This window comes from Ochotona princeps, chromosome 14 (genome assembly GCF_030435755.1).
Source record: "Ochotona princeps isolate mOchPri1 chromosome 14, mOchPri1.hap1, whole genome shotgun sequence".
Classification (NCBI taxonomy): Eukaryota; Metazoa; Chordata; class Mammalia; order Lagomorpha; family Ochotonidae; genus Ochotona; species Ochotona princeps.
In genome coordinates, this window is record NC_080845.1 from 2,839,678 (window position 1) to 2,853,673 (window position 13,996).

Sequence of the window (13,996 nt, forward strand, 5' to 3'; positions counted from 1 at the left end):
CGCCCTGCTCCACCTGCCCCCTCGCCACACACCCACAACTCTGCTTCCTGTCACTAGCAGGAGTTTGTATTTTCTAGATTTTTGCATTAATGGAGTCATCCAGGATGTAATTTTTAAAAAAATTTTCTCCCGACTGGCTTCTTTCACACAGTAGGTGTGCATAGTACACCTGCTCTGCTTAACACCTGCCCGTGAGCAGCTGGGTGGCTTCAGGTTGGAGCTGTCACCACCAAGCTTGTTGCAAATGTTAGTTCACACGCCACGGTCCTTGCAAGCTCTCGGTTCTCTCGGCTAATGGCCTGGGAGTGGGTGGCAGCTCACATAATAGGTGTTTTCTCTTTTTTTGTTTAAGAAGGAATTATTTATTTTTTCTGAATGATAAAATTATAGAGGAGAAACAGAGATCATCCATTGATTGGCTCACCATCCAAATGCCGCTAACAGCCAGAACTGGGCTGATCCGAAGCCAGCAGCCAGAAACTTCCTCCGGGTCTCCCGTGTGGGTGCAGGGTCCCAAGCACTTGAGCCGTCCTCTGTTGCTTTCCCAGGCCACAGGCGGGGAGCTGGATGGAAGTGGAGCAGCGGCCCTGTGGGATGTGGACACCGCAGGGGGCTGCTTAGCCTGTTCCATACAGCACTAGATTGCCTGCTTTGATTTCATTTCTATTTTTTTAACTTAAGATTTATTTATTTTTACTAGAAAGTCAGAATTATAGAGACAAAGAGCTACAGAGAGAAAGATCTCCCATCCACCGGTTCACTCCCCAAGTGGTTGCAACGGCCCCAACTGTACCGATCTGAGGCCAGGAGCCAGGATGTTCTTCCAGGTTTCCCGTGCAGGTGCAAGGTCCCCAGGCTTTGGACATCCTTCACCGCCCCCCTGGGCCTATTTTTTCATTAATGGCCTTCAGAGTTTCTAGTTTGAATTTAGAAATATATCTGCCATGAGGAGCTTTCTTGCCATTTAATATTTTCTGAAGAATGGAAATTCTTAATTCTGATTAAGTTGACCCTATTAATACTTTGATAGTTTTTGCTCATTTAAAAAAAAAATAGGATACAGGGCCCAAATGTTGGCTCAATTGGCTAAATCTATCTGGTAAGCACTGGGATCCCATATGGGTGCTGGTTTGTGTCATGGCTGTTCCACTTTCCTTCGGCTCCCTGCCTGCGGCCTGGGAAAGCAGTCAAGACGGTCCAAAGCCTTGGGACCCTGCACCCACGTGGGAGACCTGGAAGAGGTTCCTGGCTCCTGGCTTCGGATTGGCTCAGCTCCAGCTGTTGTGGCCGCTTGGGGAGTGAAGCAGCGATGAAAGATCTTCCTCTGTCTCTCCTTCTCTCCATAAATCTGATCTGCCTTTCCAATAAAAACATTTTTTAATAGGATACAAGCTTTTTTTTTTTTTAAGAAAAGATTTATTTGAAAGGCAGAGTGACAGAGAGGGTGAGACACAGAGAGGCAGGGAGAGCTCCCACGTGCTACCTCCCTGCCTCGGAGCTCTCCCTGCCTCGGGGCTCCGTGGACCAGACTGGGAGCAGGCATCAGCGCCTCCCTCCGGGTCTCCCCTGGGGCGTCAGGGACCCAACTCCCTCACGGGTGTGCTAGCAGGCAACTGCACCGGAAGTACAGGGTAGCCAGCACTTGATCTGGCACTCTTATATGGGACATCAGCATCCCTAGAGGCAGGCTAACTGGCTGTGCCACCACACCGGACCCCAGACGGTGCTCGGGGCAACTGCCAAGTCTTTAATTCTCTTGAACGCTTACAGCTCCACATTCTACACAGATGTCTACCACCCATTGTGAATTCACTGTGTACACGGTACAGACCAGAAAGTGAAAGTTTTCCCATTTTTAAAAATGTACTTATTTATTCGAGCAAGGGCTCCAAAATGCCTACCTTTGCTAGGGCTGGGCCAGATGGACCCCTGGGATGGGGGACATAATCTGAGTGTCCCATGTGATGGGCGGAAGCCATCTGTGGCTGCCTCGCGGAGAGCGCGTCAGCCGGAAGCTGGGCTCAAGAGGCCAGCCGGGACGGGGTGGCGCTCTCAGCTGGATCTCTGTCCATGCAACTGTGGTGTCCGGTGAGTCCAGCCGTGCTTGTTGAAAACTCCACTTCCCCACTGTGCTCGTTTTGCACTTCTGCTGCAGACCGAGTGGCCCCCTGTGCGGCTCCCTGTTTGACTCTGTCCTGTTTGCTCATCTTGACATCAGCCCTACATTGATCCCAAGTAATATTCTTTGCTCTGAAATCCACTTTGATAAAAAATAGAGCCAGTCTAGATTTATTTTTTTTTTAAGATTTATTTATTTTATTACAAAGTCAGATATACAGAGAGAAGGAGAGACAGAGAGGAAGATCTTCCATCCGATGATTCACTCCCCAAGTGAGCGCAACGGGCCGGTGCGCGCCGATCCGAAGCTGGGAACCTGGAACCTCTTCCGGGTCTCCCATGCGGGTGCAGGGTCCCAATGCATTGGGCCGTCCTCAACTGCTTTCCCAGGCCACAAGCAGGGAGCTGGATGGGAAGTGGAGCTGCCGGGATTAGAACCGGTGCCCATATGGGATCCCGGGGCATTCAAGGCGAGGACTTTAGCCACTAGGCCACACCGCCGGGCCCTAGATTTATTTTTTTTAAGTTGTGCTATAATGATACATCTTCTCCCATCTTTTTTTAAGCAGATATATTTATTGGTACTGGGAAGGCAGATTTAGAGAGAGAAGGAGAGACAGACACAGCTCTTCCATCAGCTGGTTCACTCCCCAGTGGCCACAACGGCTGGATCTGACCCAATCCAAAGCCAGGAGCCAGGAGCTTCTTCTAGCTCTCCCACGTGGGTGCAGGGTCCCAAGGCTTTGGGCCGTCCTCAACTACTTTCCCAGGGCACAAGCAGGGAGCTGGATGGGAAGTGGGGCAGCTGGGATACGAACTGGCGCCCATATGGGATCCCGACACATGCAAAACAAGGGCGTTAGCTACTTGGCTACCATACTGGCTTCCCGTCTCCCCCATCTGTTTGTCATATGTGTTTTTTATATTTATTTAAAAATATTTTTACTTATTTTTATTTGATATGAAAGGCAGAGAACAGAGAGAGAGCTTCCAGCTGCTGGTTTATTCCCCTGATGCTTGCAACAGCCTGGGCTGAAGCCAGGGATTCCCAGGGTGCCAGGGGCCCGTCCCTCGAGCCATCCCTGCTGCCTCCCAATGGTGTTCCTCGCCTGAAGCTGGACTCAAAGGGTAGGAACTCTAGTAGGAGATGCGAGTGTCCCGGGGACATTACAACTGTGGCACCAACTGCTTACCTTCACGTCTCAACAAAAGCTAGTGTTGGGTCTTATTTTCTTCATTTATTTTATTTTTATTGCAAAGTCAGATATACACAGAGGAGGAGAAACAGAAAGGAAGATCTTCTGTCCTATGGTTCACTTCCGAAGTGACCACAACGACTGGTGGTACTCCGGTCAGGAGCCAGGAACTTCTTTCCGAGTCTCCCACATGGGTGCAGGGTCCCAAGGCTTTTGGCCGTCCTCAACTGCTTTCCCAGGCCACAAGCAGGGAGCTGGATGGGAAGTGGAGCTGCTGGGATTAGAACCGGCGCCCATATGGGATCCCGGGGCGCGTTCAAGGTGAGGACCTTAACCATTACGCTATGGCGCTGGGCCCGCTTTCATTTATTTTAAGGAAGCGACTTAGATCTCCCATCAGCCCTTTGACCATAGCCACAGGCCCAGGAGTCCTGGAGAGACCGGAAGCTATTCAAGCGCGATGGGCAGGACTGGGGGTTGCCACATCCTGCTGCCTCCCTGTGCCGCAATGGCACCTGCCTCACAGTCAGCATCTAGGGAGAAGATAGGACAAGCTATCATTCTCCCTCTCCTAGGCGGGGAACTTGAGGTGCCAAGAGCTGAAGGGATCTTCCCAAAGTCCTGCAGCTGGGACGTTGTTGTCTGAGCCTGGGCACCCCCACGGTTTTGGGCTGAGTCACTGCCTGCGGGTCTTGGTACTGTGTCCGGAGAGGTCCTGCGCCCCCTCCAAGTCCCTGGCAGGCCTGCTTTGCCGCCTATCCCTCTGGGAACACAACAGCTGCAGCCAGTGATGCAGCCTGAGACAAGAGGACCTGGATGACAAGCACTTGGCTGCAGACGGCCGCGGCCTCACCCCCACGCTGTGTGCGTGCGCGTGCTGCACTCGCGGGGGGCGGACGCACAGCAAGCGTCCTCCCGCGAGGTCGACAGCCGCACTGCGCAGTCCGACACCCACTTGGCCTGAAGGTCATGAGGGCAGTGTTTATTCCTGTTACCATCTAAAAAGGAGATACCCCAGTGCCCATGAGGCCAACCGGGCTGGAAGGACCACAGCTCCAGGGTGGGGCCAAGGCGGGAGGAGGAGCTGCGGATGCTCACACTTGCACCTGCTGCTTGGTGGTGATAAACAGATGAGCCTAGCCCTGGGGCGCATGCCCAGGCTCGGCTGTGCTTCACAAACCCAGACGCAGAGTCTGAGAACCCACTGTTGTCGTTTCACTTCCCAGCAAAGAAGTCGGAAGCCTTTGAAAAGCAAATAGCTCAAGATTTGAGGGGTTCTAACTCCCGAGAATATTGGCTGGTGATAATGATGCTGTTATATCCGTTCAGATCCTCCTTCCTTTTAAAATTTTTAAGATTTATTTATTTATTTGAAAGGCAGAACAGGTGAGCAAGCATTAGAGATCTTCTATGCATTGGTTCACTTCCCAAGTGGGTTGCAACCAGCCAGGTGTGGGCCAGGCCAAAGGCGAGAGTTGGGGAGCTCCATGCAGGTCTCCCACATGGGTGGTGGCAGGTGCCCATGCATTTGGGTCATCCTCTGCTGCCATCCCAGGTGCCCGAGCAAGGAGTTAAAGCCTGATCAGAAGTAAAGCCTTGCTACAGGTGTTGGCTTAACACGCTGTGCTACAACACTGCCTCCGTTAGTCACTCAGGATCCAGCAGGCTGACCTTTCAGTGGGTGCAGGGGGCTTCAGTACTCAGCTACCCTCCCTCCCTGAAGGGACTGACTGGACATGGAGTTATAGCTGGGCTCCCCCAGGGTCTGGCACTGTACCCTCTAGGGTCAGGATAAGGCCGAGGGGTGACCCTCTGGGAAGGAGGCTCTTGGAGTCCCATTCCTGGTATGGGTGCTGATGCCAGCGCTAAGTTGGGGGAATTTCAGGAGTGTATGCCCAACACGGGTGCCTCTCACAGGAAGATGGCATAGCCACCTGTGAGCCCCCCAGTGGCTCTGTGCCTGGCCGTGTCCCCACACTCCGGGTGGCACATCTGCCTGGGGACAGAGGTAGCCTCCTGCCCCCGGCTGTGCCCTCCCCAGGGCCTGGCTGGCCTGGGTCACTGTGCCGTCAGCCCCTGCGCTGCCATCCTTTATTAACGTGCCCTCCTCCCTTGCCGCCCCGCTGGGCTCTAGCTTCAGCTCAGGCTGCTTTCTAGAAAGTCATTCCAGGAGAACTGGCTCACCACTTGCCTCCCAAGGCTGTGGACTGGCAAGGCTACCATGGTGCCTGGCCTCATGGAGCTGACCCATGTTGGGGGCGGGGAGGGTTGGACAAAATCAAACCATTTGGCGTGCAAATAAATCGCTGCTCCTGTGCCACGTGTTTAGGCGCTAACATCGTGGCACAGCAAATTAAGCTGCTGCCTGTCATGCCAGCGTCCCACACAGGTGCTGGTTTATGTCCCAGCTGCCCCACTTCTTTTTTAAAAGCTTATTATTATTATTATTATTAGAAACACATAGGGCTTAAATTAGCCCTTCCTAAAGGTACTCATTAAGGAAATGGAGAAGGTTTTGTTCCCAGATAACTGTTATGCTCCCTCGCTCTTCTGGCCGTTGCATCGCTGCTAGCTTCCTGTGTGTGTCTACTCTGTGGTCGTGTGTCCCTTGGCTCCTGGCATCACTTCCTCCATCCCACTCCTCCCAGGGACTCCACTGTGGCCGCCTTCCCGGCTCCCTTTGCTTGTAGCCACCAGGGCTCCTCCCCTCCCGCCATGGCCTCTGCTGCTCCCTGTGTGTCTTCAGATCCTGTCTGGGCCAGGATGATGGCTTCTGGACTGTCACTATCAGAATGGCTCCCTTTGCTATTCTCTCCAGAAGGTTCCTGTTTTAAAAACCCAGGCTTTTCCTTGGCTGTTTCCTGCTGTGACTGCTAGAAAGTTCCTCACAAAGTTTCCTCTGCTTAGATTCGTCCTTCTCTTCAGAATCATTTTTATTCCCTGAATGCTTGCTTTACTTCTTTTCTTTTTTCTTCCCTTTACTGCCACTCCCACTTTCACTACTGCTTTCTGAATTGTCAGTAGAGGAAGAGGAAGAGGAGCCTCACATTTTGAACCTGAATACCACATGGCGGAGCTCTGATGGCATGTGCTCTTGGCCGTGTTTCTCGGGGGCTCCTTTCCGCCGTTCTAACTGGTCTCAGTCTCTTCTTCCTCTCGATTTTCTCTTGTAGCTCCAGGTGGGGCCTCACACGGGAAGTAGGCTGTTCTTCACAGGTTCGTCTCCCACAAGCTGCCTGTTATCATGACTCTTCGGCCGAGATACTGTTGGCGTCAATTCTTGGCATTTGATATTTTCTGCTCTGCCATCCATACTCTTTCGATGTTAGATTTGGAGGCAAGGTGAAAGTCTTTTTAGCACATGAAGTTGGTAAAGAATTTTCCCATCTTGGAGCTGGCGTGGGAGGCAGCAGCCCCTAGAGCTGGGCAGCGCCGTCCTGTCCCCCTTCTCATCCGGCTCCCTGCTTATGTGCCTGGGAAAGTAGCGGAAGATGGCTCAAGTTCTTGAGCCCCTACCACCTTAAGTAGGACCAGATGGATTCCAGGCTTCTGGATTTGGCCTGGGTCCAACCCTGGTCGTTGTAGCTCTTTGAGGGGAATGAATCCGCAGATAGAAGATAAAAAAACCCATTTTTTAGAATTGCTAAGTCAGCAGACAGCGAGGCAGGGGCCGCAGACAAGCAGAGGGGGGCCAGCCGGATGCCCCAGAAGGGACAAGGACAGAGTGACCTAGACTGCGGAGGAGACGGGGCCTGCAGAGAAGTGCCCAAAGTGCAGGGACAGTCCCCCAAGAAGGGGACAGAGCTGGGCAGAGGGCTCGGTCCCCACCTGATTCCCCTCCTAGCCCTCACAGCAAGGTGCTGGGCCGGCCAGGTGCCACAGGCCTGGCAGGCTGCAGCTCCCCTCTCCCCCACCGCCACCCCCCCTCGCTCCTCCCCGCCCCCACCGCGGCCGGGAATCTCAGCCTGAAAACAATGTGGAGGATCTCCGGCCAGTTTGTGTGCTTTGGATGGCTTCTATTTATAAGAGGCGCCTACTGACACAGCCACTGCTGCTGGGCCGTGGGTGTGTGGTCTGTCCTCCAGTGGGTCTCTGGAAAGCCTCCAACTCAGACCCTAGAAGTAACAGCAAAGGGCAGGTGGGCGGGCAGCAAGCAGAGGGGCCTGGGACCTGCAAGGCCCCATCCGCATGGGTTTGGGCCCACTGCAGTTCAACACCCCCAACCTCAATCCCAACCCTCCTTCCTGCCTAAGGCTCCTGCTTAGATGAGAAAATGAAATGAAAGAAGCCACAAGCTGGGGTCACTGTGGCACAGCAGGTTTGTGTCCCAGCTGCGTCACTTTTGATCCAGCTTCCTGATCATGGCCTGGAAAAGCAGCCAAGGATGGCCCAAGTGCTTGGGCCCCGCGTCCACATGGAGACCTGCAAGAAGCTCCTGGCTTTGGACTGGTCCAGCTCTGGCTATTGTGACCTTTTGGGGAGTGAACCAGTGGGTACGAGTTCTCTTTCTCTGTAACTCTGCCTTTCAAAACAATAAAATGAATAAACAAAAAAGTCACACATGGCAGCGTGGGGCAAGGACAGCTCACTCTTGGGTGGCTGGGGCAGGGGTGAGAGATGTCCAGCACTAAGGGGACGTGTCCTTGCTCTGATTTGAACAGCTATCCTGGGGGAGAGGGGTGATGGCCAGGAACAGGGCGGAAGTGCTGTGCTGCCCCCAGGAATGACTTGGTGTGTCACTTGGGCAAAATCGGCTCCTCGCTGGGTTGCACTTTCTCACCTGAAAGAGGCGGGGCTGCCACATTTAGCTGGGAGGGTTCGACTTGCCGATGCTGGAGAACACCTGAGTCCATGTGGGGCACCTGATGAACTGCAGCTCTGTTATAAGCAAATTTTAAAAGGGGGTGGGACATGCGGGAGCCATACAACTTGCAGGAAGAAGGCTACCCTACTGTCTGGCCCCAGGACCTAAGCTGCATTTGTCAGGACAAGGTCCCAGGAGCCTGACGCCCCGGGAAGTGATGCTTCAAGGAGAGACAGACCACAAGAGCACAAGGAGACCCAGCTCGGACCACATGCGGGCCAAGCCCGAGAGCTGCCCTTGGCTGCTTTCCCCAGGTCATAAGCGGAGAGCTGCATCGGAAGTAGAGCAGCCAGGACACAACTCGCACCCACAGGACGCCGGCATCCTGGGTGGCGGCTTTATTTGCTACACCACAAAGCTGGCTCCAAGAAATACATCTTAGAAACAAACAACTACAAAGGGAAATCAATGAAAAGATGAAGTAGGAGAGAGAGTGAGGAGGGGCCTGGGCTCTTCCTCCTGGTGTCTTGCTGGGGTTTACAGAACAGAAACCTGGTGAGAAGGGGCTGCTGCCTGCAGGGCCAAGGGCACAGGAAGCCGGGAGGAGCCCTCGGAGCTGCTGGCCTGTTTCTCCTCCTCTCTGTGTATCTCACTTTCCAATAAAAATAAAACAAACAAACAAACAAACAAAAAATAGTTCCAGAAAGATCCTTCCTCTGGATGAACTGTGAAGGGAACATGTTCCTGGAAGTGGGGTTGGATGTTCTGGACGCTCCTGGGTGGGGAGCAGTCAAGGCTATTGCCAACAGAGCAAAGGGACTTCTCAGTGCGGTCCTCCACTCCTTTCGCTCTGGCCTCCTCTGCCCGGGTCAACACAGAATCACGGCCCCACCGCAGGTGCAGGGCACAAGGGGCAGCCCCTGCCCGGGTGACAGGCTGTGTCCTGGAGACACCTGACAGCCAGGCACGAGGTGCCTCCAGGCTGCAGCTGCAGGCAGGTGGGAGCAAGGCCGGAGCTGGCGGCGAGCACCTGGCCTCGCTGAGGGCTATTTCCGCACAGCGTGCTGCACGTCCCACCTCACGCTGTGCAGATGCCCACGGAGTCGCTCCTAGTCTGTGTTCCACATCCAGGACACCGGAGGCCATGTGCTTTGCTCCCTGAGCCCAGCAAACCCACCCTGTGCTGCCCTAGGACACAGAGCAATTGCGGCCTTTGTGTCTGGGAGAGGCAGGACTGCCCCCGAGCCCTCTTTTCCTGGGTTACACAGAGATCAGGGAGAGCTGGGATGCCCCCTCCCCAGGGACCTGTGTGGGAGCTGTGGCCCCTTCTTCTCACCCCGACTCCATCATTCTGCTGTCATCTGCTCGAGGCGCACCAGCTGTATTCCCAGACATCCTGGCAGCTTGGGCTTCCGGGGATCAGGGCTGGCTGAGCTGACCTCTGCCACCCGCTGCTGTAAGAGACCCCAGAAAAGCATGGAGAGAACTCCCATGCCAGCTGCACATTCCGCTTGGGTGCAAGTGTTATCTGGCTGAGCACAGCTGACAGGGCCTTACGGGGGGGCGCGGGGAGATGTCGCATGCCACCTCGACGGGATTAGCACAGAGAATGTGAGGTCAAGGGTTTAGGCCGGACCAGCTTCTATTTATAAAAAAGGACCCTTGGGGGAAGCAGGGGGTGGAAGACGGGCCTGGGGTGGGGGGGACTGGTGGGTAGGATGGCATGCTAAGGGCAGAGTTGGAATCCTGGCGGCTCCAGTTCCATGGCTCCCCTAAAGCCCGTCATGAGATGTCCCTGTATATGAACCGGCGAGAGCGGAGCCAGTGGGAGACTGTTTTGTGGCCAATGGCCTCAGGTGATTAGGAGACAGCAAGGTGCCAGGCTCTTCCATCTACATGGGTGCCCACCAGGTACCCAGCTCTCACCAACTGCAGTCAGCCCTAGGCAGCGTGACTCAATTTCAGTTCTCGGCTGTGCTGGCAGCTCCTGGCACCCGGCAGGATTGGCTAGAGCTTGTGAGACCACAGAACATGCTGGTCTCCCTCCCTGTGCCCCCTGGGTGTCCAGGCCACCTGCAGGTCTGCTGACCCAGCACTCCTGGATGAAACCTGGTCACTCTACATTGGACACAAGTCCCAGGTAAGGCTGAGGTAGGTGCAGGATGGAGCCCCACAAATCTGCCTAAGGCATAGTGGACACGTCACTGTGGGCCAGCCTCCCCAAGCAAACTGCCAAAACCAAGAATGTCTCACTGACTGTAACAAAAAACATCATGTGCCAAACTTTCATTGAAACTTCTTTACCAATATGTAAAAAAAAAAAAAAAAAAAAAAAAAAAAAAAAATGGAGCAGGCAATCCCACAGCAGATCCCATATGGGGCTGGTTTGTGTCCCGGCAGCTCCACTTCCCATCCAGCTCCCTGCTTGTGGCCTGGGAAAGCTGACGAGGGCAGCCCAAAGCCCTGGGACCCTGCACCCGTGTGGGAGAGCTAGAAGCTCCTGGCTCCTGGCTTCGGACTGGCTCAGCTCCAACTGCTGCAGACATTTGGAACGGGTAATCCAGTGGATAGATCTGATTTTGTCTCTCTGCAAATCTGCCCCTCTAATAAAAATAAATAGCTTTTAAAAATAAAAAATATTTTTATTGGAAAGGCAGATTTGCAGAGAGGGAGGGAGAGAATGAGAGATCAATCTTCTATCCACTGAAGATTCACTCTCCAAGTAAGTGGAGCTGCGCCTATCTGAAGCCAAGAGCCAGGAGCTTCTTCCGGGTCTCCCTCGCGGGTGCAGGGTCCCAAGGCTTTGGGCTGTCCTCGACTGCTTTCCTAGGCCACAAGCAGGGAGCTGGATGGGAAGTGGAGCAGCTAGGATATGAACCAGTGCATGTAAGGTGAGGATCCAGCCACTAGGCTATCAGGCCAGGCCCATAAATACAAATTCCAACATGGAAAGGTCTAACCAGGAGTGAGTGCTGAACGTCTGATCTGGCCTATGGTACTGTGGGCTGGGACTTGATACTCACCAAACCTACAGCAGGTCAACCTTGGAGAATCTTGTATGGCCCATGAATGATGTCATAAATACCCACATGGCCGTTAGAAGACAGGTTCCCAAACGCTCCCCTGCTGGGACCCCCAGCCAAAGCGCCTTCACGGACGGTGTGGGCTCAGAGCAGGACAGGTGCTTGGAGCCACCCTGACACAAGAAGGCCGTTTGTCAGCGACTACCCAGGAAGCCCGGGTCCCCAGGCCTGCAGGAGGTTGCATCGGATAGAAGTTAGGGCTCTTAGCAACTGAACTTGTGCCTGCCAGGCCGGGCCAGCCCACACTGGGCAACGTCTTGCACCCCTTGCTGGCAGCAGCTGTAACAGCATGCCAGGGTCCAGCCCAGGTGTCAACACTGCACTGAGCAAGTCGGGTGACCAATGGCATCTTCACCTATGGGGCTGCCTCTTCCGCAGGCTGGAAGGCAGTCGTGGGAGGGGCTGCACCCTGCCACGCGCTCTGTTTGCCTGCCCGTATCATTCCAGAAGCACTCTCATAGGCCCTACTGCCTCCGAGACCCCAGTGGCTCCAAGCCACTGCTGCGGCACGTCACCGACAGGCGGGGCTGGCCCACCGAGGTTCCTGACAGCATGGCAGAGGCACACCCCAGAAGTAGGCAGTGCTGCTGGCCCCTGCTTCCTCTGTGTGTGTGTGTGGCCTGAGGCCCACACAGGCCAGGGCAGGGAACGATGTTTGATGCCATCCGTGAGCACATCCTACAGCCCGAGGCACCACGGAGAAATGGACCAACTGCTCTCCTTAGCTGGTCCAGAAAAAACCACAGACACTCCGTTTGGAAACAGTGACTTTAATTGCAGGGGGAGCTCAACAGAAAATATAAAAAACAAAGCTACGAGGCGTCTGCGGTCATGGTTCTGCAGCTCCTCTCGGGTGTGCGTGTCGCAAGGGTCCATCAGCCCGCTCCGCAGCTGCTCACAGGAACCGGAAGGACACGATCTCCTAGCTCCTCCAGCCGCCAAAGCCCTGGACGGACCTGCAGGGGGACGTAGGGATGGGCCCCTAGCCTGTGGCCAGCAGGAAGCTACAGATACTGACAGGAGCCCAGGAGAAGCACCCCCACCCCGTCCTTGGCTCTGAGCCCTGGGCCCTGGGATGAGGCCCGGCACCTGCTGCCTGCCTGCAGAGACCAGCAAGTCCCTGAAGCCAGGCCTGCAGCTCACTCCTCCCGCCTCCAGGGAGACGGAAACCCCGACGCACAGAGCCTGCATACATCAGTTAGCACGCACCCTGCCATTCTTATTCAGCGCTTGCAATTTCCAAGTGTCAGAACCAAAAAGGGACAAGGGTACTTACGAGCTGGATGAGCCAAAGCTGAATCCTGTAAGAGATCAGAGGGTCAGTCACCCCAAGACATGAGAGCCCAGTGGCCCTGGTGCCTCCTCACCCCGACCCTCTGGGACAGGCAGGAGCCATGTCCCGTCCTGCCCTGTCCCCACCCCCGCTGGAGGCAGAGGGTCTCACACCCATCCCCTTGGGAAGACCTCGGCTGTTTGCCCTCTGCCCCTTTGCAGGGACCTCACACATCACTTGGCAAAGGAAGATGACGCTGAAACTCCGCGCCCGCACAAGCTGCCGGTTTGGATTTTAAAGCAAAGTGGTGCCTGAAGTGGCTCTGCGCTGTGAAATCCACTGTTCCTGACCTGCCTGCCTGGGCTCTGCCACTCTGCGTCTGTTGGTGGATGAGTTGAGCCAACCAGCAGGACGGGCAGTTCTACGCCTGGTTCACCTGCTGAGCTCCCAGTGAAACCCTCTTCCACCTGGCCGCTGGTAGAGCTCTCAAATCATAAGAAAAAAATCAAGCCAGTCATTTCTTTCAGTAAGAAATAGTACAATAGTACGAGTCTAATTAAAACCTAAAAAGAACATTTGATTTTTTTCAATCACTTTTAGCTTTCAAAAACCTAAAATGAGCAGTGAGGCGAAAACACTCACTCACTCCTTTTGTTTAAAGGGCTGGGAGCCTGGGCCCTGCCAGGGAATGCTACCCGCTGCCTACCTCCGGAGCCTGAGCCGAAGCTGGAGAAGCCGCCGCTCTGGGTCCCAAAGCCAGGGGTCTGCTGCGACAGGGACCCGAAGGTGGGAGCGTTCTGACTCGCCAGGGTCCCGAAGGAGGCCGTGTTGCTGCTGCTCCCGAACCTGGGTTCAAGAGAGGAACGGACAGTGAGCACCATGGCCTCCCGGCCGGGCCTGCCATCCCAAGCCTCAGGAAGCCTGCCACACGTATTTTGAGGTGACATCAGGGGAGAAACAAGGCTAGGACCTTGAGGCAAGGACTGTGAGCTTTGGGAGGAACAGCATAGGATTGCAGTAGGCCATGCAGCCGGGCTGGCAGTGGCCGTCCCCGGGCCAGCTTGGGCTCCAGGGCATTTGCAAATGAGGTGGTGGCCCACCTCTTGGCTTGTCTGCGACAACTCTTCAGTCCCAGGATTTCTTATTTATCCACCATCCTTCTCCAACTCAAAATGGGAGCCCAGACTCCAGGGACTTTTGGTGCTGGATTAAGACTGCCTGCCTACAATTCTATGTCCTGCCCAGCCCCCGTTGCCCCGTCCAGTTCCCAAGCCTTTCATTCAGAATCGTGTGCTTAGGTCCTGGCACCCACGCGGCAGACCCAGGTGGGGTTCCTGGCTGCTGCGGCCTTTTGGGGAGACAATCTGGATGGAAAATCTTTTGCTTTTTCTGCCTTTCAAATAAATAAAACAGATTTTTAAGATTTTTTTAAATCTTAAAAACAGAAAGAAAGCTGCCTGGGGCTGTGCTCCTCAGCACGGGGCCTGTTCCTTCCTGCACCTGCCCCGGGCCTGTCGTCAGG

General features: G+C 54.7%; 1 protein-coding gene across 3 annotated transcripts in view; it reads right to left on the bottom strand.

Annotated features, from left to right (window-relative positions):
- Positions 1 to 11,975: 11,975 nt before the first annotated feature.
- Positions 11,976 to 13,996, bottom strand: part of NUP214 (nucleoporin 214) — a 77,414-nt gene continuing 75,393 nt past the window's right edge. For 2 of the 3 annotated variants that reach the window (XM_058672213.1, XM_058672212.1), the window contains 3 exons: positions 13,181 to 13,320; positions 12,478 to 12,502; positions 11,976 to 12,157 (listed from right to left, as the gene is read on the bottom strand). In XM_058672213.1, coding sequence (XP_058528196.1) covers positions 12,124 to 12,157; positions 12,478 to 12,502; positions 13,181 to 13,320 — 199 coding nt within the window. In that variant the 3' untranslated portion in view covers positions 11,976 to 12,123. Of the gene's footprint in view, positions 12,158 to 12,184; positions 12,302 to 12,394; positions 12,503 to 13,180; positions 13,321 to 13,996 lie in introns of those variants that run through there. The other variant, XR_009246590.1, reaches the window with a different exon arrangement.